Here is a 20,704-nt window from a genome sequence, read left to right on the forward strand (position 1 = left end):
ATGCTTCAGTGTAGAGCACCACAGCCATCAGGGCAGCACATGATCAGCCTGGCTACTTCACAAGCAAGGGGGCAGATGCCTACCTCCCATCATGGAGAGCTTCTAAAATTTCCCTCGGGATTAATAAAGTATCCATCTATCTATCTATACCATCCCACTACAGTGGAACCTACAACCCCAGATATTACAGTGGGGACTATGCAGAGTCCATTGAACCTGTGTTTGCTCCTGGTAAGTATGATGCTGTACCTCATGGTCACATCTATAACTTTCATTTACTGCCTCGCCATGCCGTCTACTGGGTCTATTACACACCGTCCTCTGGCATAACAGTATGTTTTCCCTTAAGTCTTGGATTTACAATGGGCCAATAGGGAGACCAGATAAGGTCATTTTGAATAAAAAAAAAATATATATAAACACATATAACATTGAATCTCCTGGTAGTATGGCGGGCTCTAGGACGGCACAAACACCTCCTCTACCCGTCAGTCAGTGTGGGTCAGTCTGCAATGACCTGTAAATCTCCTACCCTTTCTCTCACTTTTTGATGTCAATACATTTTTGTGCACAGTGACACTGGGTGGGTGTTTGGGTGAATGGCTACAGTGGTGGGATGGGCTGGGTAGGTGGGAGAAGGAGGGGTTCTGGTATCAAAGTAGTTCCCGCCACTCTCTGTTCTGTGGCGTGGACTTTACTTCGTCCTCGGTTACCCTGGCGTGTCCTCGGAGTGCCTTACACATTTAGTAAAGCTATACATGAATACATGGAGTGAACTGTCAAGAATGTCAACGCTGGGTTCTTCTAGATGGTGACAGCTGGGAAAAAAAACGATGGCTTGTTGCACATACTGTATTGGTTCCAAACAGGTAGGCACCACCACATCCAAGGTAATTTGATTAAATCATATCTGAAGTTAAAAGCCAGTGCTGAGAGGTGTGTGTTCATATGACACTTGAAAACCAGAAAACAAAAACACTCAACAATGTCAAATTATGCAATACCAATTGCATAAGTGCCATACAGTCTGTGGTTGGCAGCCTCTAAACGTTCTGTGTCCTACATTGTGAAAGACGGCCCTGAATTTCCTCCCAATTAAAAAATAAGAGCCCAAATAAAATGTCTTGCGTAATGAGGTTCACACAGTGCTGACACGAAAAGGCTACTGAGCCAGAACTTGACTGCTGCTTTAGCCAGTTCTCCTCACAGCCCTGGCTGAAGATTATAGAGGCCTGCACATACCTGGTCTCTTCAATGGCTACATTTCACAACACTATGGAGCAACATGATAAAACTATACTCGCTACTTGAGTAACTGGACTCTGAACCATAGACTTCATAGGGAGACTGTTAATTTGGCAAAAAGCACACCTGGTTCATTTAAACATTGAATGGTCTACTAAGTCTAGTAAACATAAACATAACCATTACATTCCTGACAAGCTGTTTAAAGCTTCAGTAAGAAAGACCTGCAAATCCAGGTACTAGTTAGATTTCAAAATAAACCTATCCATACTGTACCTTATAAATGCACTGAGAACAGACATGCCAAAAGGTAGATATATACGTAATGACATACTATCTACACATAGGAGACATACAGTATAAATCTAAATACTGTGGATTTTTCAACCTTATCTCCATGGACTGTATCAGTAACAAGCAGTCAGTAAGCAAGAATCATAATAGTTGACTGTAATTGCACTTTTAGTGGTGATATACAACCATACATTTGTGTTTAAGGAAAAAAACATAAAGGTTGAGAGATGAAGTACTTTTCACATCTCTAGTTATGAATGTGCTGGATGGATTCCATAACAAAGTGAAAAAAAAAAGAATTGTGGATCTGCTGCGTGATCCGGATCCGCTCCAAAATGTTTCCTCGGTTCCTGCTACACCCCTCCACCAAGTTTCATGGAAATCGGCCTGATCGTTTCTGCATAATCCTACTGACAAAACAGATGGCAATGAAAACATAACCTCCTTGGCAGAGGTAATATCATCTACCACGATATGTTCCTTACATGACTATTTTATTACAGTCTTACAACAGAGTTCAAGATGATTAATACCACAGTGCATACTGCTAGTTTCTTAATGTCTCAAACGTCTCTTTTTGCCAAGTCGATTATAATTACAATAACATCAGTGTATGCTGCACAAAATGCGAATATGGGTAAATATCAACTAAAACCTTCAGTGAAAAACCTGGCAGAAGTACCATTTTGGAAACTGCTTTCAAACACATTCTCAAAAATATTCGGTTGGGCTTTACAGGAAACTGATTGCAGATCTTTCATGCGGATACCTTATCTAACAGCAACAAAAACATATTTTTGATAGAGGAATGGCATAGAGAAAGGTAGCAATTACTCATAAATATGATTTTTTTAAATAGGCTGTGTTTTATTGGATTACAGCAGACATCGATGATTTCTTAGAAAATAGTAATCAGGACCTCGGTATAAGTACAGTTTTTTTTTTTCGGTATATGTATTGACAATGACACCATAGCGGGAGCGGTACTTAAAGACTTTGTGTCTCTCAACAAGTTTTGTTTCTACGGAGTTGAACTAGCACTACACCTATTAAGCCATAATGTATAAAGGCGGTTACTGATGTATATGTTCATTTGCATGACAGAGTGAATGTACTAACAGGAGTATTAGGAGATTGTGTAGACAGCATGTTTCTGTATTAGATATATTGTGATTCTTTACCAGTTCGTGACTGCTTTTTTTTTGTGTTTTGTGTAGTTTTTTTTTTTTTTTTAACCAGCATTGTTTATGTCCATCTTTCCTTCCAAACAATCCACAAATGTCACTTGATCACAGAAGTGTGATCACATCAAGAGCAACGGTGAAGTGTCCAGAGAATACAACAGCACCTCAGTCCAGTTATAAATGCGATTCGGTTCAAAGGAAGTCCATCTGACGAAAGGAAAAAAAACTGCAACGGAAGTTGAGCATGGTGTAACTGACTGAAGTATTGCCAATGGTTCTGTAGTGGTTTGCAGAGTCTCATTACAAAAGTGTAGGACATGCCACTGTAAAGACCAGCCGGAGCACAAAAGAGTGGGGGGAGGGGGGGTGGGGGACAGTTGCTCCCATTATAAAATGTAACAAAATTCCCCCAAAACTTTACAAATCTGTAGCAATACAGAAAAATATATGTACAAGAACCCTTTTTTTAAAAGTAATAATGCAGCAGATCCCACTTTGGCACTCAACGAATCACTACCTTGTCAGTGCTTCAGACGCACTCACAGTGCATTTTCTGTAGCTCCGCTTTCATCCCAAATCAGTGTTTTGTTTAGTTTATTTTTCCAAAAAAAAAAAAAAAAAAAAAAAAAACACCCAACAATACTTGCAACATTCCTACAGCATCCTGGAAACATTACGCGCAGGCTAAGATGGTGAGAGTGCAAGAGTGAAATCATTGGTTCCAAAAATACAATATTTAATATTCAACTGCTCTCTCTTCTTCTGTGCAAATGACAGCGGCAACAATCGTCACCTGCAAGGGAGAAGAAATAGTCCCATCATTAAAATGTTCACAGTTGGGAACACACATTCACAAGTGCCCTGATAATCCCAAAAGGGACTGAAACGGCTTTTTCTGTGCCAATAACCCTCAGACTGTTTCAACCCCGCCTGGTTACTAGGGCAGATCATGAAGTAATTGGATGATTACGAAGAGACTGATTAAAGTGTAAAGAAAGCAACACTGTAACTTAAAAGATTTATAACAAAATGTACTTGAGATAAGATGAGTAAATGTAACATGGAATAAAAGTATAGACATTTTTTCGAGCCTGACTACTTTAGTTATATGTATTAGGGTTGTCCTGCTGGTAACCATAAAGCAAAGGCAATACACTTTAATGCAGTAGGATGCTTTCATCTGCAGTTCTCCATCTACACCCATGAGGACAAACCTCCTAATTTCATGATACATAAGAAGCTGATCTATTCATCATTTCAGGAGTTTTGCTTTAAAAAATCCAAACATCATACCAGTATCCATTTATATTGGCAGTAATCTTTACCAGTAATCTGTGATGACAAATGTACTCTTGACCTGTAGTTGTTACATAATCTGGGAACAATCAAGCGCCTTTTACATTAACAGTGGATCATTTTATGTTTCATCACATAATTGACCAACCCAGCTGTTCCATTCACTAAAGCAATCAGGGTCAAGTACCAGGCAAAAGAGCCATTGAGAACATTGGAAGCCTGCACCTACAATTACATATTAACCATGTAATGTCTTTTACAACAAGTCAGGAGAAAGGTGGCCTCCTTTTTTCACACAGTCGGATACCACACACCAATTTTAGGACGTGCACACTTACCTCTTTATATTCTCTTCTCTTCCGAGGATTCCTTAGCCACCTAATCAGTGTCTGAGACCAGCTCTTGAGTCACTCCTCCAGCATTTCTTCTCATGGGATCTTGCACCCAGCTTCCACAGTCCCCTCTCCCTTTGCCATTTTGACCACCATTTCTACCTATGTCTGGCATGCTGTGGCCCAGTGTGTTGGCAAACCATTCCTTGATCTCTTGGCTGTTAAGTTTGGCACAATCCCTCAGCCCCGCAGTGTCATCTGCCCCAGTCGTCTTTGCTTCTTGACAACGCTGAATGACCTTGCTCCCACTGTGATCTGCAGTCAAAGGTAAGCCCTGGCCATTCTGTGCGCTGCTGTGTGACTTATGGCTCAACTCCGGCCAGTCTAGAGTTCCATTGCGGAGGTCTGACCGACTGTCTTTGAACCAGCGGACAATTTCTGTACGAGCCAAGCCAGTCTGGTTTTCCAGGAGGTTGTACTCCTCAGGTGATGGCCACTGGGTTTGGACAAAAACATCTTTGAGAAGTCCAAGAGATTTGCCATCCAGGTGCAAAGGGGAGCTGGTGGGCGCAATGATTGGACGGAGAGGGCTCATGGGTAGGCCTCCTGGCTTGTGTGCACCATTAAGAACTGCATTCTGTTTTTGTTGTTGCTGCTGCTGCTGCTGCTGCCTCTTCTCGAAAGCATCCAGCCTCTTCGCTCCCATGGAGTTGAGCAGGGCCTGTTCAAGGTTGTCCCGCAAGGCTCTGCGTTCGAGAAACCAGCTGTCAATCTCCTCTCTGGAGAGCCTGGTGACAGTTGCCAGGCTGTCCACTTCACTGTGAGAGGGAAAACTGTTTCTCTGAAAGTTCTCCTCCATGATCTTGAGCTGTTCAGTGGTCTTCCCCTTCACCCTCTCCAGAAGAGGAAATTGAGTGGGGACAAGCTTAGGCCTGCGCAGAGAGCCATTGAGATAGCCCTGGTCACGGAGCCAACTCTTTACCTCACTCCGAGAGACACCATTAGCTTCCTTAATCTCTGAATGTCGGCTTTCCCCTTTTTGCTCCACTGGCTGTTCTTTAGGCTGCCTGCCCTCCAGTGAAAATGTAGGGGCCAGCGGTAGTGTCTTACTAGGACCTCGTACAGTCTGAATGATTGTTGGTCTTTTCATTTGAGGAACAACCAGTGGAGGTGCCATAGGTAACTTCACATCAGAAGGCAAAAAAGTAGAAGGTAAAGAGAATTTATCTTTGGGGATTACTGGCAGGGAAGGTGTGTGATTTTTAATCTGGGGGGCAACTACAAATCGTTTTATCTCAGTGGAAAATCCAGGTGACATGGCGAGTCTGTCTTTGGGCAGCATTAAAGGAGGGGGCATAGGTAACCTCTCTTTAGAAGCCACAAGAGGAAGTGCCACAAGTGGTTTTCCTTTGAGGGACACGATGGGGGCAGCAATGGACCTCTTCATTTCAGGTACAAAAAAAGAAGAAGACAGAGGTCTCTTGATCTCAGGAGGCACTGGGGGTGGTGCCATAGGCAGCCTGTCTTTCGGGGGAGGAGGCGGGGGTGCCATGGGTAATTTCTCTTTGGGTTCATCTGCTGGTGGTAACATAGCCCGCTTTACTTCTGTGAGCAAGGAAGGAGCAGCCAAAGGTCTTTTGAGAGATGGCACATGGCTCACCGTTGTCACAGTAACAGAAGCAGATGTGAGGGATGTTCGGTGAGCAGTGGTCGTGAGCAGCTGGCTTGCATATCCGAGGGTACTGCCAGAGATTGCCTGTGTGAGGGACTGGATGCTTCTCGCTGCCTCTGCGACAGAATCAGGTGAAACTGTAAAGGTGTGATGCACAGGTGGGATGGAGCCATTGAACATTTTCTTGCGGGCCTCCTCCACTTCCTCTGGCGACCAGGTGATTCCTTGTTTTAATCTCTGGGTGGTGAACCACACTTTGATTTGCTCTTCAGGGTGCTTGGAGACAGCAGTTAACCAGGAGAGTTCTGCATGAGTCGGATAAGGGAACTTGTTGAAGGACGTGATGAGGATGGCGTTATTGTCCAGCAAGGGATTGTATTTGGTGGTGTTCAAAGGAACAGCGATTTTTGGTACAGAGTTTAAGTTGGGGGGCCTCTGAAGCAAAGGCATAACATGTGAGAGTCCTTGCAGTATAGTTGGGTCAGGAATTATTACAGTGCCGTTCACATTTACAGCAGTGATCTGATCCTTCGAGATTAGGTTTTCTAAATGCTTCTGCAATTCATTGCCTTGGCCAAAAATGTGCCTCTCCTCTGCTTTTGGCTTCCCAGCTTTCACTGCGGTTGATTTGCTGAGAGTGAAATCTGGAACACCACCACCCACAGTCTCTGTGTCCTCATTGTCAAGGTCAACGGAATTGTGTACACCTTCGATTGTCTGTTCCAGGACTGTCTGGTTGTTGAGTTTGATTCTTTTAAACTTGAAGTTGCTCTCACCAGGGTGGTACGTCTCGTTATGCTCCGTGAGGGAGTCAAACTTTTTTGTGCTGAAGTTGCATACGGCGCACAAGTACAGCGGATTGAGTATGACATTGGGGTGAGTTGTGTCCACGTGCTCTTTGAAGTCGCTCAGGTTCTGGGTCGAGAAAGGACAATACTTGCACTCATAGCCTCCGTGCTGCTTATGCTGGAGCTTCTGCACTGGTTTCCTCACCAGCTCCTCCCCCTCCGCCTCCTCCTCCTCCACAGTTTCTTTCTCCTGGGGTTGGCTGCTCTGGTCCTCCAAGGGGGCACTTGGCGGCAGCTTCCAGTCCCGCTCTGGAAGCACTCGAGAAGCCGTGCACTCCACCAAGTCATCCGTGGGGGCCTCGATTTCCGTTGCACAGTCCTCGATGGTGTCGCTCACGCGTATCATGCAGGGTGTGGAAGACTTCCTTCGGCTGGACATCGCTGCTGGTGTTAGCTGTGGCTGATCAGGACACAGCCTGACAGGAGGGAGGGGTGTGGAGCGTATCCAGGTGGGATCTTGGAAGTGAAGTCCTGTTTTTGAGCAGGACCCTCACTCCTCTGTTGTCCTCAGTCGGCACTGGAATCTCCTGCTGACTGGGAACGTCAGCTGCAACAGGGGACTTCATGAGATTTCATTACAGACCGCGATGACCTGAGAAGAGGAGAGAAAAAAAAGAAGCTATTAACAGATACCTTTTTTTGCCATGTCATGTGAAAAACACCTTTTTTTATATGGCTGTTTTATAGTCAAAGCATTTGTGAGACTGTTCACTGGCAGAGTTTGTAGACAAAACCATATGTAGAGTCTTGCCATGTTGTGCAGGAATGGTGTAACCATTGTGTTCAGTATTACAGAGACTGAGAAGGTTGTTGAGTTTGTTGGAAGAGAGTGCAAACATTCCATTGTGCTGGCCAATGAAACTCAGCAGAAGACCGAAGATTTATCAACAAGGTGCATAGCTTGATTTTGAATTAGGCACAAAATGGAAAAGAGAGCAGGGAGACAGAGAGAGAGGAGACTGCATGTTTAAGAGGCTGTGAACTAAAGAGAGTAAAAGAAGACAAGAAGGTGGAGGACGAGAAAAAGAATACAAATTAACTGCAGAGAATGACTGTGCAGACTCCCTGATTTAAAAAAGGAAAAAAAAATGGGAGACAAGCACTGAGCACGAGTAGACTGAACTGTCAGACAACACTGATGCTACACCTCTTGGGAGGGCAGCAGTGCTGTGGAGGCTTTTGGGACGAGATCACGTACCATTACCCTTGCCCGTCATTACCCCGGGCAGGCAAAGACCATTACTCTTTTAACACAAGCTCAGAGTATAAAGAACCATTATTCTCCTTCAGGTAACCGTCCTGGTGTACTCCCTCATGTTTTAATGCGAGTCAAAATCCCTTGTAAAATCAGTTGCGTCTGGCCAACAACTAGCCAGGCATCTTATCAAGTATTCCCCGCACACAGATGGGTTTTATCATCAGAGAGAAACTGCGGAGAATATGTCCCTGATGAAGTGAAGTGACTGAAACGCCCTTTGAAGAAGCTGAAATCCTGTCTACATATTGAATGGCATTTACAGCTGCCTAAGCTGAAAAAAAAAAAAAAAAAATGACAAACAGTTTTAATATCGATCTCTTCAGGCACACCCTCCATTAAATTAAACAGATTCGCCTTATTAAAAATGTAGACAAAAAAAATTAAGCTGGGCTTCATTTCCATGCTGTTGTTATGGCAACAGCAGAGACAGCGAGGTGCCCTTCTGTTACCTCGCCGCTGCATATTAACGATTTCTTCTCGCAGGTACTAATTAAGCAGGGCTGGCGGTGGCTGAGCGGAGTGACGCTGGGCGGACGGTGGCAGCGGGGACATCGGCAGACCCATCACACCGATCCGTTCCGCTTGATCCGCGATGCTCACATGGGCAGGCCTCGTCTCGCCGTGGCGTCGGGGCTCGGCTGATAAAACATGCATGAGCCTCCGTCTCGTGTCCTCAGCTCACTCCGGGCTCCGGTTCGGACGGCAAGGGAGGGGAGGGTGGGGAACGCAGACGGCTTCACGTGCAGGGCAGCGATCCATCACGCAGCAACGGCAGCAAAAGGTTCACTTCTCTGCCCCGGTCCCCACCACACAAGAAAGAAAAGAAATACGAACACACACACACACACATCCCGATTGATGAAAAGAAGGCAGTTGGAGCGTTTTCACATAAAAGCCTGTCAGGCAAGCGCAACCTACACTTGAAAGCCTGAAACTTTTACTCTTCTTTTTTGGAACACAGATGAGAAATATCCTGTTGGGGGATGTTGATCACCCACTAGACAGCCCACTGAAAACGGTGCTGAAATTTATATATTTATATACATGGACGGCTATTTAGCTGCTTCTGAAAACGTGAAAGGATTTTATAAAATCAAAATGTTGGACCTCTCCTGTGCCAAGTGAAGGAACAAACACAATGAATCACTCTGGATGATCAATGTACTGTGCACTGAGAGGAGACTGGGTAACGCTCCCACAGGGAGTCACTGGTGACTCACGCAGACATACGCATACAGTGAAAACACACACGCACACACATGCACCAACACACACACACACACACACACACACACAAAAACACTCACACACAGGCACACACGCTCACGCTTACATGCACACAGAGGGCCAAGGCCAGCAACGTATCTAGCCACATTTAAAAGGAAGAGAAGAAACGAGAGGGAAAATGAGACTGAGGAAGGGATAGGTAGGATGATGAAAACGATAGCAGGACAGATGAACACTGGGGACACTTGAGAGGAATTTAGAAAAGAAGGGCGGCGAGAAAGAAAGAGGGGGAGACAATGTGTCGGCAAACACATCAATCTAGCTATATGCAAATTAACGACAGACACACAAATACACCCTCAGTGATTTAACACTTTCATTTCAACTCTTGAGCAATGTACAATCATCAGACTACAAACGCTTCTTTGATGGGAGATACTAGGCTATGCAATTCTCTTACTATTCCTGATAAATATTCAACTTGCTGGCTCCCAAGACCTTAAATCGGACAGGGAATATGGACATGGAAGCGCTACCTTCTGAAAAACCACTCTTCCTGAACAAAAGCTACAATTACAAGAACAGGTTTTGTGTTCTGTCGCCGCAGAATGGGCAGTGAAATCATTCAAAAATACGATTTAAATTGAAGGGTTGCATTCCCAGAAAACGGATCATGTGCTCCCCACTCCCCCGGTGGAGTTATTTTCATATCAAAAGGTGTTGAGTACTGCATAGTATCAGAGAGCTCTTTGTGGCATTGAACCCCACAGAGGGTGCATCCTTGGGCTTTTTTTTTGTATTTCCTCAAGCGTACACTTACACGGGCCACGGAAAACGGATAAAGCTTGTTTCCTTTTGCCTAAATGCTTTCTAACGAGCTGCTCTACTTCTGTCGGGATTTAGGAGCGGGAGAGAGAGAGAGACCCAATCTCTTTTTTTACCCCACCTCCAAATCATAAAGCGCTTGGTCTCAATAGGGACGGCTGAATTTGAATGAGTGCAGAATTAATTTAAATCTCATCAAACCACTCTCTAATACCTTATCTGTTCTGCACGGAGACAACGGGCCGTAATCGCATTAAGGCCGTCTTTGGTGTTTGGTGAGGCTCTGTGGCTCAAGGCACTGAGGGGAGAGAAGAGGACTGCTCCTGTTACCTTCTATGGGAGAAGGCGAGAGGGGAGCTATGCAACGGGATGTTGTCCTTGGCCACTCTGGGACGAGCTCCTCCAATCCCATCTAAAGCGGTAAAGGAGAGCGGCAAGTATATGGATATGAGGGTTTTTTTTGGGGGCGACCTAAAATAATACCGTCGGCTACCCTGTGTTGGTTTTGTGCATAGCTGGAGGTGGGCTGGGGTGAGAGGGGGCATGGAGAGGGAATGGTGTGTGTAGATTTCATGGCAACTCACTGATGAGCAGCTAAGGCCTCCCCCAGGTTTGCAACACCTCAGAAATCAGTTTCCATTAAGGCAATTTCAAACTTAATGGCATATTTGGGTCTGAGCTCCCGAGGAGAAAAACGCGCACACCAGCGGAGCCGCGTGCAGCGCTAAAGAGTTGCCGTGGCAACAGCCACATGACAGGTACAATTTGTTACGTTTCCTCTCAGGTACTTTGATGGCAAATGCTCGCCTCCCTCAGGTCTCTCAAAGTCGGGATGCTTAGAAGGAGCCTCTCAAAACAACAAATTACACAAACTCCACAGTAGCACAAACACTGAGCAACAGCAATTTGGTTTAAAAAAAAAGAAAAAAAAAGGAGAGATTAAAAACAACAAAACAAAAACAACAAAAAAGCGGCTCGTCAAACATGGCTGTTATTGTGTTCCCTTTGTCTGATGGCCCCATGTAAAATAGACGGCTTATAAAAAAAGTTTTGCTCTGAAACAGCAAAGCCTCTCACCATACAAAGGGCTCTAGAGCCCCAAACTTGGACTGGACTCTCTTAAAAAAATCCCCCTAAAACTAGAGGAGCGGGGGAATGAAGCCACTGATGCCTCACGCCCACCTGTGTACAGGGTTGGGTAGGAAGAAGAGGGCACACCAAAGGGACCTCAGCATTCAGTGTCCAGTTCTGACTCCATCTTGTCTGATGAAAAAAAAACAAACAAAACAAAAACCCTCCACACATTAAAGACGTTTACTTGCCGACGCCGGCCAAGCTAGGAAATTATTTGGCTGCACATCCTGTGCTGCCTGTTTAAGCTCCGATCTGGAAAACGCCAATCTTTTTTTTTTTTCAAGCCTTCCCGCCTCACACCCCAGCAGACAAAGAGAGCATTGATCCATTTACATTGTGGTGAGCGTGGCTCATGGCGGCAAGGCTAAACAATAGCAGAGACGAGGAGAGAGACAGGCGCTGCACTGACCGCCACTGACCGGAGAAGAAAGGCTAAAATAACAAACCTAAGGGATTTTATACAGGGAAAAAATATAACCTCCACACACTCACACGCCTACACACACACACACACACACACACACACACACACACACACACACACACACACACACACACACACACACACACACACACACACACACACACACACACAGTAATATGAAAGAGAACACAGCCTGCCCTGGGCTGGTTAGTGATCTGATTCTTAATAGTGGAGTGCTTCACTAGCTGCCGGTAAAGCATAGTAATTATGCTCCTTGGAGTGGTGACTGTGATAGCGAGGGAACTGCATTTAAAGGCATGGGGCTGTCTGTTAAATAAATCTGTGCGTAGCTCAGCTGCCGTCGCACACACCATTCTCTGTGGCTCGGTGTGTGGGGATGTCCAGCAGGAACAGAACCTTACCGATTGGACTCCCATGGCTTACTTCCCAGAGAGTTCAGAAACGCAAGTTCCTACCGGCGAATCAGGGAAGGAGTGGGAGGAGGATGGAGACCAAGACTGGGAGAGGGAAGAAGGGAAGAAGGGAGGGAGGGAGGGAGGGAGAGATGGAGTGGGTGGGTGGGAGAGAGGGAGAGAGAAGTAATGGGAAGAAGAGAGAGAGAGAGAGAGAGAGAGGGTGCCACTGACCAGCGATAGAGAGATTTTGGAGGAGGGGTGTATTCGTGTTGCTATACTGTACACCAGTGCTGCCTTCTGACGTGGCACAAGATGGGCCATTTGGCAAATCCAAAATATGTGAGACTGGTTCTACTGGTTTGAGCATCTGGCACAAGACAGCCTCATCCAAACTGTAAAAATACATGTCACATGAGTCCTCATCTGCAAGCCTGTGGTTTTATAGATCAATACTTAAAAAAAAAAAAAAAGCACACAGGCTCGAAAGACAAAAAATCCACAAAATAGCTACAAGCTATCGAACCTGGCAACAGTGCATGAATGCTGATTTAATTAAAACAGTATGCGGAGGCCCATATTAAAAAGGGCTCTTTCTCCCAGACAGTCTTATAATCTAGGTGTCTTATCTGTCTCCTTGGTGCCTAGTCCTGGTATTCCCAGACACGGGGAGCTGGTACTCCTTGAAAAGTTTACTGGTGCTCCTTGGGCCTCTTATGAGACGGTGCACCGATTACATGCACGCTCCGGTCAGGTCGGCTGACGTATACAAAGACTCCAAGCCCTGGCTGTCTGGATGACCCTCCCAGAGGCCTTACATCCTGACGTTCTCGTAGAAGGATCTAGGGAGAATCCTGCATACTTTGCCATGCTGTTCGTCCGACGAAGGACATAGATGTCGTTATGAAATGTTACAAGTCGTGAAAGCCATCTTGGGTTTCGCATACCCAAATGGCAGGAGACAGACACTCACAGAGAGTGAGATGAGCAGACCAAATCTAAGTGATGGCCTTCAGGTAGAAACAGTTTAAAAAAAAATAAAAAATAAAAAATAAACTGAATAAAGACAAAATACACTCTTCAAAGAAAAACAGGGAGACAGTTGAAGGAAGCCAGAAAGAGGTGCTCCTGCTGAGACTATTTAGGGGCACAAGAATCACTGCTTCACTGCTCCGTTTGCTTTCTGTAACAGCAGATGCACACAGCACCTGGTAGTAGAAGTGATTCAGCACAAATACATCAGAATGCAGAGCTTTATGCTTCAAGCTCCGAAAATGAAAAACACAGACCCCAAATTTACAATTGAATGCAGCCAGACAGAAAACTTGCTTTCACAGAGGCCAACATGCCTAGGCTCAACTTTGATTAGACAAGGGTCACCTCCCTTTGGCTCGGAGATCGATATCGGATGGAGGATGGAGGGGGCGTGAGTAGGAGAGGAGTAGACATTTTGTCTCTTCAAAAAGACCCTGGGAGTCACGCTCCTCTGGCCCAAATCTCTGCCAGAGAGAGAGAGAGAGAGAGAGAAAGGGAGAAAAAAAAAAAAAAGGCGCACAAAAATCTCTGAGCAAAACAAATGAATTATGCCATTAGGCGTGACAGAGAGGGAAACTTCCCTTTGCGGAGCCACTCTCCAGACGAGGACCTACGCTGCTGAATGCAAGGCAAGGATCAAAGACGAAACCACCATGGTGTAATGACCCCCAGTGCCACTCCAGTGCGCACACACACCTCCCAGATGGGTCCCACTGCTACAGTAAAACACTTTTGATAATGAAAAAAAGGAAAATAAAGCAGAGAAAAAAAAACGAGAGAACGAATGTATTAATGTGGAGAGGAATTCAGCTGGGGTCCAACCATAATATTGACTTGGGTGAAAGCGAGACCTTGGGTGAAGGGGGGTGGGTGGGTGGTGAGCGATGGGGAGGGGGGGGGGCGATTGAGTGCTTCAGCAGCCAGCCCCAGGCACAGCGGAGCTTGGGTGTGGACCGGCAAGAATAATAGAGGACTGAACTTCTCCCCTGAGGTCACCACGTTGGAGTTGTCCACGAGGTGCGCTGCAGAGCACAGAGGCATAGGAGGATGAAGGTCAGGGGGTCAAAACAGGCCGCTCAATCTCACCCCTCCAAGCAGATAAAAAAGGGGCTTTTACGTGACTCACTCTGAGTGAGGAGCACAAGACCACACTCATCATGTGGTCCCCAATCAATTGAAATGCTCCCGACCTCAAAAACAGCCTCTCCCACTGCCCCCTGAACGCATTTAGGGAGACTTTTAATTTGCACGCTAGCTGGAAGAAAACAAATCATAACAGTATGTAGCGTTCAGGAATGAGTTCCATCTCTGGCATCTGAGGAAGGCATTTTCAGGCGAAGTAACTTTAGCCGTGTAACCATCTTGCATGCTCATGAGCCTGTACGAGTGTGAGCGAGTGTGTGTGTGTGTGTGTGTGTGTGTGTACATACAGCTCCCACCCCCCACCCTTCCTCTCCTGCCGATGCCGTGAATAACACACATTCCTCATGCCCCCTCGGATCGCACTGGTCAGTACTGGCGTATCTCATGGCAACCCTGTGCTAACCGCGGGCTCGGCCGCAGATTACATCAGTATTCCACATCACTCTCGCATCAAGGTCCCGTCACTGACCCCCAGCCAGCCACGACTACAGCCCTAGAAAGGGAGGAGGGGGGAAAATGAGGAGAGGAGCACAAAACACAGGCAACGAAGAGCGCAAACCAAAAGCAGGGAGAAGAAGAGAGGAACGAGTGTTACAATGAGGAAAAAGAAGAAAAAAAAGAGGAGGAGGGGGGTGAGAGCAGAAACAGAAAGAGTGAGGAAGATTTGGTAGGAAAGCAGAAAAGTATGGAGAGGGGCAGCAACAGCAGAGGCGGAGGAGAAGAAGAGTGGAAGAGCCAGGCGGAAGAGAGAAGCAGCGGAGGAATGGAGCGGACGATGAAGGGGAGGAGAGGAAGGGGCATGGGGGCCGTGTGTACTCACTGCACTTCCGCGGAGGGGAGGGGCTTCCCTGGGGGGAAGGCCTCCTGTCTCGCGCCGGTTCCGGCTCCACTCTCCCGCTCGGCCCGCGCCCTCCCTCCCTCAACTGTCTGCTCCGGCAGCACTCTGGGTAGCCTCCTCTGGAATCTGAGACCAGACAAGAATGTCAGCAGGAAGGTGTGTGCTTGTGTGAGAGTGAGTATGTGTGTGTGTGTGTGTGTGTGTGTGTGTGTGTGTGTGTGTGTGTGTATGTGTGTGTATTGGATGGGATGGGGAGGGAGGAAGGGAGGGAGAGGGGGAGGCGGGGGGTGCAGAGTCAAAGCCCAAAAGAAGAGGGAAGAAAAAAAAAACACAGAGAGGGCCCTGAAACTGCACCGCTTTTGTGTTTGCTGAAAAAATAGAAGGTTGTTACCTTGGAAACCTGTGGTGGAAGAGAAAGGGGCTGTACAAATTGGGAAGGTTACTTGAATGACAACCACCACCTGTGATGGAGGCCAGTGTTTCGCTGTGCCTTACTTCTCTGAATGCACCATCATAGCTATTCCCTGTGCCAACACTTCTGTCCCACAGCACTTTCTTATACTATACTAGCACATACATGAACCGCCGGCATTCAAGAAACTTTCACAGAAATGTCGCACTAGAATACGTGGGTCAACAATTGGGCCATTATAGATTTAACCCACTTTAACCCAGCACACGTGTCACTGCCATAACGGTAGGTCAGTAAAATCTCTTCCAGTACTGATACTGAGCAAATGTCTGTCTTCGTAGTAACTTTAAGACAGACAGTGCATGCATTTTAACAACGGATCTGCTCCCTCACATAGCCTAGTCGTTAATAGAGGCTTGCTCTATATATATGAACAATACCTAGCCCTTGAACTGACAGAGGATGTACTAAAAGGGCCCTGCATAACTGAGGGTATTATGATTCAATGGGTTACATTATATAATACAGCACAATAATACATAATGCTTTTAGTTGCAGTTACAGCTACAGATTCCCTGGCAGCGAGAGCAGCGAGACAGATGAGGGAGAATCTCCTCCGAATGACATCACTGCTTAGGGCCAGAGCGGAGGATTTCAAAAGTGCCTCAACCCAAACACGGTGACCTCACACAACAACCTGGAACAGCTGGTTTACTCACCCCACAGAACAATGGCGAGTGCCAGGCTCTGCCAACTCGCCGCCCGGTTAAAAAATGGCTGTCACACATCATTAGCTCCATTAAAGAGCGTCAGTGTTTCCAGCCGAAATATGGGCCCGACATGTCCGACAGGAATGTTATCACACAGGAATGGAGGGCATGGAGGTGTTAGGTAGGTGTACAGGCATACAGTACTCCAAAATGGCCGACACACTCTCTCTATCTCTCTCTCTCATGTCTGCAGTAGCCTAATTTATGTCATATGACTATCTGCCAACCAGCACTGACTGCACACAGCTAACACCTCTCCTGAGGAGCACCCTAAAATGTCTGCCTGAACAAAACCAGGCCTTTTACAGCAAGGGCCTAGGCCATAGGCAGCACACAGCCACACATTGTCAGCTGATAACAGCTCAAAAGGCAGCAGTTGAAAGCGGTAACGCCGACTATTAGCCAAGCTAGTTCCAGCCGCCAAACTCCGAAAATTGTGCCATGGCACAGAGGCAGCTGGGTGTGAGTGCCTGCGGCTACAGGAGAGTTTGTGTGCTACAGCAACAGGTTTTTTCTCCCCTTTTCTTATTTTCAATCAAATTGCAAATCTTAGTTCTGTCGAAACATTTGCATCAAGGCACAGGCTTGTGAAGATCTACTGTATGATTTGGTGCCATGTACATGCTTTTGGCACCACTCTAAAGGGACTACATTTGCATTGCATTTGATTGTAATCAACACTTTGAGGAACAACACACACACAAAAAAATAACAGGCAATGGAAAAATCAACGTTATGTCCTTATTGCCGCATGGGGCAAACATTAATCCCTCTCATGTTCCAATAGGCATCCTAAGCACCATTAACCGGCTGTGCTACAAGAACCTGACCTGAGCCGCTCATAAATTAGGGCGAGAAAGCAACAGCTGGATCTAACACTTCTCGCATCAAGATAATCATAAGCCAACAAACAGACAGAACTCCTTCCTTTTGCACATTCCCGCGCTGGAATGTGCCCTTTGTGTGTGTGTGGGGGGGGGGGGGGTTCAACACCAAAATCCCATATGCATGTTAGCTTCTAATTAGGAGAATCTGTGACGCAGCATTAAGGCAGGTGGCTGAGAACCAAACTGCTTTCCCTGAGCTGCAGCTGGTGAGCGGTCTTATTGTGTGCGCATTCCCATTCTGTGGCTTTGGGGAGCACATTGTTTGTATTTGTGCCACATGACTTGCACATTTTGGCAAAAAAAAAAATGGCACCCTTGCACAACAGTCCTCCAGAGCACATGCAAACGGTGAATTATGCAAGCAGGAAATTCAAATGAGATGCAGATGAATGAATTCCTTCAGTTTGGACCAAAGACTTTAAAAACCTCTCCTCCTTCCCCTGGACAAAGCGAACAGTGGTTTGTTTAGTGGTATTCAGAAGAGTTCTTTCCCTTTACCAAATACCATACTTTCATGCTGAGACATTTCTTCTTTAACACCAAAGACTTCCTGCTTGATGGGATGTTGCCAAAGCTGAACTGCCTAGACAAGTTCCCATATAGGCCATTTGCCAGATTCACCAACACAAACAAGTTTTCTACCTCTCTTGGCATTTACAAACACACATCCACACTGACATACTGTGTTGAGCTTTTCACAAATGTACACAGCACACGAACACATGCAATACACACACACACACACAGAGCAGTTGTTGTCTGCCATAAACTATGAGCTGACGTCAACTTCTGAGATGGGTTCTCATGTAAAGGCCTAGGTCATCCAGGGACACAGAGGGCAGAATGACACACGTCTGTTCCCTTTTGACATCACACTTCCATGACTCATTCCAAAGAAGAGTCTCTCTTTTTTGTCCTTTTCCTACACATCACTGCCTGCCAAAGGCTAAGGTGGAGCAAAATCTAGTGCAGTCTTTCACTTGCAATTCAAGCACTATACACTGCATGCTTGATATATAAGACAGGATGTCACTGAACATACTTTGGTATACGGGCCTGATAAAGATCATCTGGTGGTTTGTTTACTGAGGAACTCGCTCTTTCTTTACAAACAAATAGACTTTAATTTAAATGTAACGTATAGTTCAGTCTCAGTTCGGTGAGATAAAATGACAGACCCTATTGCTCCCAAGACTGACATTTCGCGGGATTACAGTCCGGTATATACAAACACCATGTGAAATGTATTAGGTGTTGACAGTGATCGTACAAGCGAGAATACACTACACATTTCAGATATATTCAGTCCATGGGTTGGTGTTGCCGTGGTGGATACCTCCCTGTTCGAGGATATCTGAATAAAAAAAGCCAATATGGCTTTTAGATAAGAGGAAGGTTACTGAACCCGGCTATGATGCATGTTATGATCAGGACCGTATTATAGAGCAATTCTCCATTCCATGATAAAAAAAGTCCGCTTCGCTTAAATGCACAAATGACTAAGTGTTAAGAGCAGTTTAAGACTGAAGTATAATGACCTAATTAATCTCTAGCGTCACTTAATATATTAATGATATTTAGTTATAACCGATCATTAACTACAGCCATTCCTAACACCAAACCCCTTCGTACCGAAATAGTTAAGGACAACATAAATCTAGTTCGCTATCGCACTCCGATATCCGACTCCATTTTACTACTAAGTTACCATTCTAAAGTAAGTTAGAAAGCGGGATGCCGCGGTAATACCTCTGTAAAAATATCTGCGCAATCTTTCTGGCGAAGTCTTTACCGCGCATACAATCACTTTAGGAGTGGGACTCTGACCCACCGAACTGTTCGTCTACGAATGACGAACTGAACTCTATCAATACATCTGACCACTTCTTGACAGTAGCTAGTTATCCATAAAAATGTTTTGTTGACAGTGCACACCGTTAGTCAACACCAGTGAGATACAAATAACTTCGTCTGAAACAAGTGTAAAAGATTTTCACCTAGCAACATTACCAGTAAACGTTATTTCAATGACAGAAGCTGACCGTGCTAGCAGCTAACGTTAGCTAACGCCATGTTGAGAAGTAAGGCCGTATTCCCATTAATGTACATCGAACAACATGAAAATAGATAGCTAACTTATTATGTTAACTGGCAAGACCGCATGTGACAAAGTAGCAATAGCAGCAAAGTGCAGTTCGGCCAGAGGGGGGCTAGTTAGCAGGTTGGCTAACAAGACGCTAAACTAAACTGAAATGCTGGCGACAACACGGTCCTGCCAACGGATCCAGGTGTCTACTGGCTAATAGCGGAGGACAATACAAGTTTACTGCTAACTGTATTTTTTTTATGTTGACACGGTCATATTAAAGTTACTATCCAGCTCAAATCATGAAAAACAGCGCGTCGTTGGGATAGTACACGGCTACATTAAAAATAGGAATGTCAAGGCTTGGCTTAGAGTTAGCAAGGTGATTTTGGTGGTACAGTAACGTTAGTGGAGACGGTGTGGCTGCGCGCGGCAATGATGGAAGAGTCGCTATCTAAAGACGCGAGCCAAGCAAGCCAGTCGGTTAGCTTGCTCGCTACCAGACGGTACAACTTCGCTTTACCAAATTGTTTTTGCCATAACGTACTAAAAGACATACAATATAGAAGTTAATCGAATCCTTACCAGTCCCCCGTGCCTCTGGTGCTGTAAGGACAAACTGAGGTTTATTTCCACAAGAATGGAATTCTCATGAGGACCACTACTACGCATAAACAATTGGTAATCCTAAAGATTCTGGCGAAACCTAAAGACAACAGTAGAAAAAGTCGTCGTGCATGAGAGATCTACGACGAAAACCACATGATCATTTACGTCAGCATATATTTACATACGACACCAAAAGTATTTTCATTCAAGTATCAGAGAAATATAGGTTATTCATAAAACAAGAACGAGTCCAACTCACGTTGAGGAACATAATTACCACGTTTCATTTGCAGATGGGGAAGAAGCTTTGGTCTATCCACTCCCTACATGAGTTGACGATTTATTGGAAATGTATTTACTCTCAGGTATTCGTTAATTTGTTATTATAGGCGACTATTATTACGTCTATTTTCTGCTACCATCTATAGCTTACACATAAGAGCCTCATGCACGACATCTAGCCAGCATGTGTCTTTCTGTGCTTTGCCTACAATGGCATGCAATCAGGCTAATATAGTGGACTTTGAATACTGAGGTGATTCCTCTGATTCACGTTTACAAACATGGAAACGCAATTCTATACAGTCCGCATATAGTCACTAATAACGCAACTATGGTCCATAACAACAAACAGTACTTAAACTTGATGGATATTAAGGTACTATGATGGATGTGAACTTGAATCATGGAAAGCTAACCCAAATAAAGACAAAAACGTAGTCAAGCATGAACATCGTGACATGTAAACTGTAGAATAGCCTAAACGTTTAGC

At 45.4% G+C, this 20,704-nt stretch overlaps 1 protein-coding gene across 5 annotated transcripts; it reads right to left on the reverse strand.

The window, feature by feature from the left end:
• Nucleotides 1-2,385: 2,385 nt before the first annotated feature.
• Nucleotides 2,386-20,436, reverse strand: LOC105909060 (zinc fingers and homeoboxes protein 2). 5 transcript variants are annotated; one of them, XM_031586409.2, is made up of 4 exons: nucleotides 20,210-20,436; nucleotides 15,151-15,294; nucleotides 4,358-7,463; nucleotides 2,386-3,516 (listed from the first exon to the last, which is right to left on the reverse strand). In XM_031586409.2, exon 3 carries the CDS (start codon nucleotides 7,248-7,250, stop codon nucleotides 4,398-4,400), a length of 2,853 nt encoding a protein of 950 aa, XP_031442269.1. In that variant the 5' UTR covers nucleotides 7,251-7,463; nucleotides 15,151-15,294; nucleotides 20,210-20,436; the 3' UTR covers nucleotides 2,386-3,516; nucleotides 4,358-4,397. The 5 variants fall into 5 exon arrangements, with proteins under 5 accessions (XP_031442269.1, XP_031442267.1, XP_012693102.2 ...); XM_031586407.2 differs by having other exon boundaries at nucleotides 20,192-20,436; XM_012837648.3 differs by lacking the exon at nucleotides 20,210-20,436 and adding an exon at nucleotides 19,909-20,140.
• Nucleotides 20,437-20,704: the final 268 nt, after the last annotated feature.

This window comes from Clupea harengus, chromosome 19, assembly GCF_900700415.2.
Source record: "Clupea harengus chromosome 19, Ch_v2.0.2, whole genome shotgun sequence".
Taxonomy (NCBI): Eukaryota; Metazoa; Chordata; class Actinopteri; order Clupeiformes; family Clupeidae; genus Clupea; species Clupea harengus.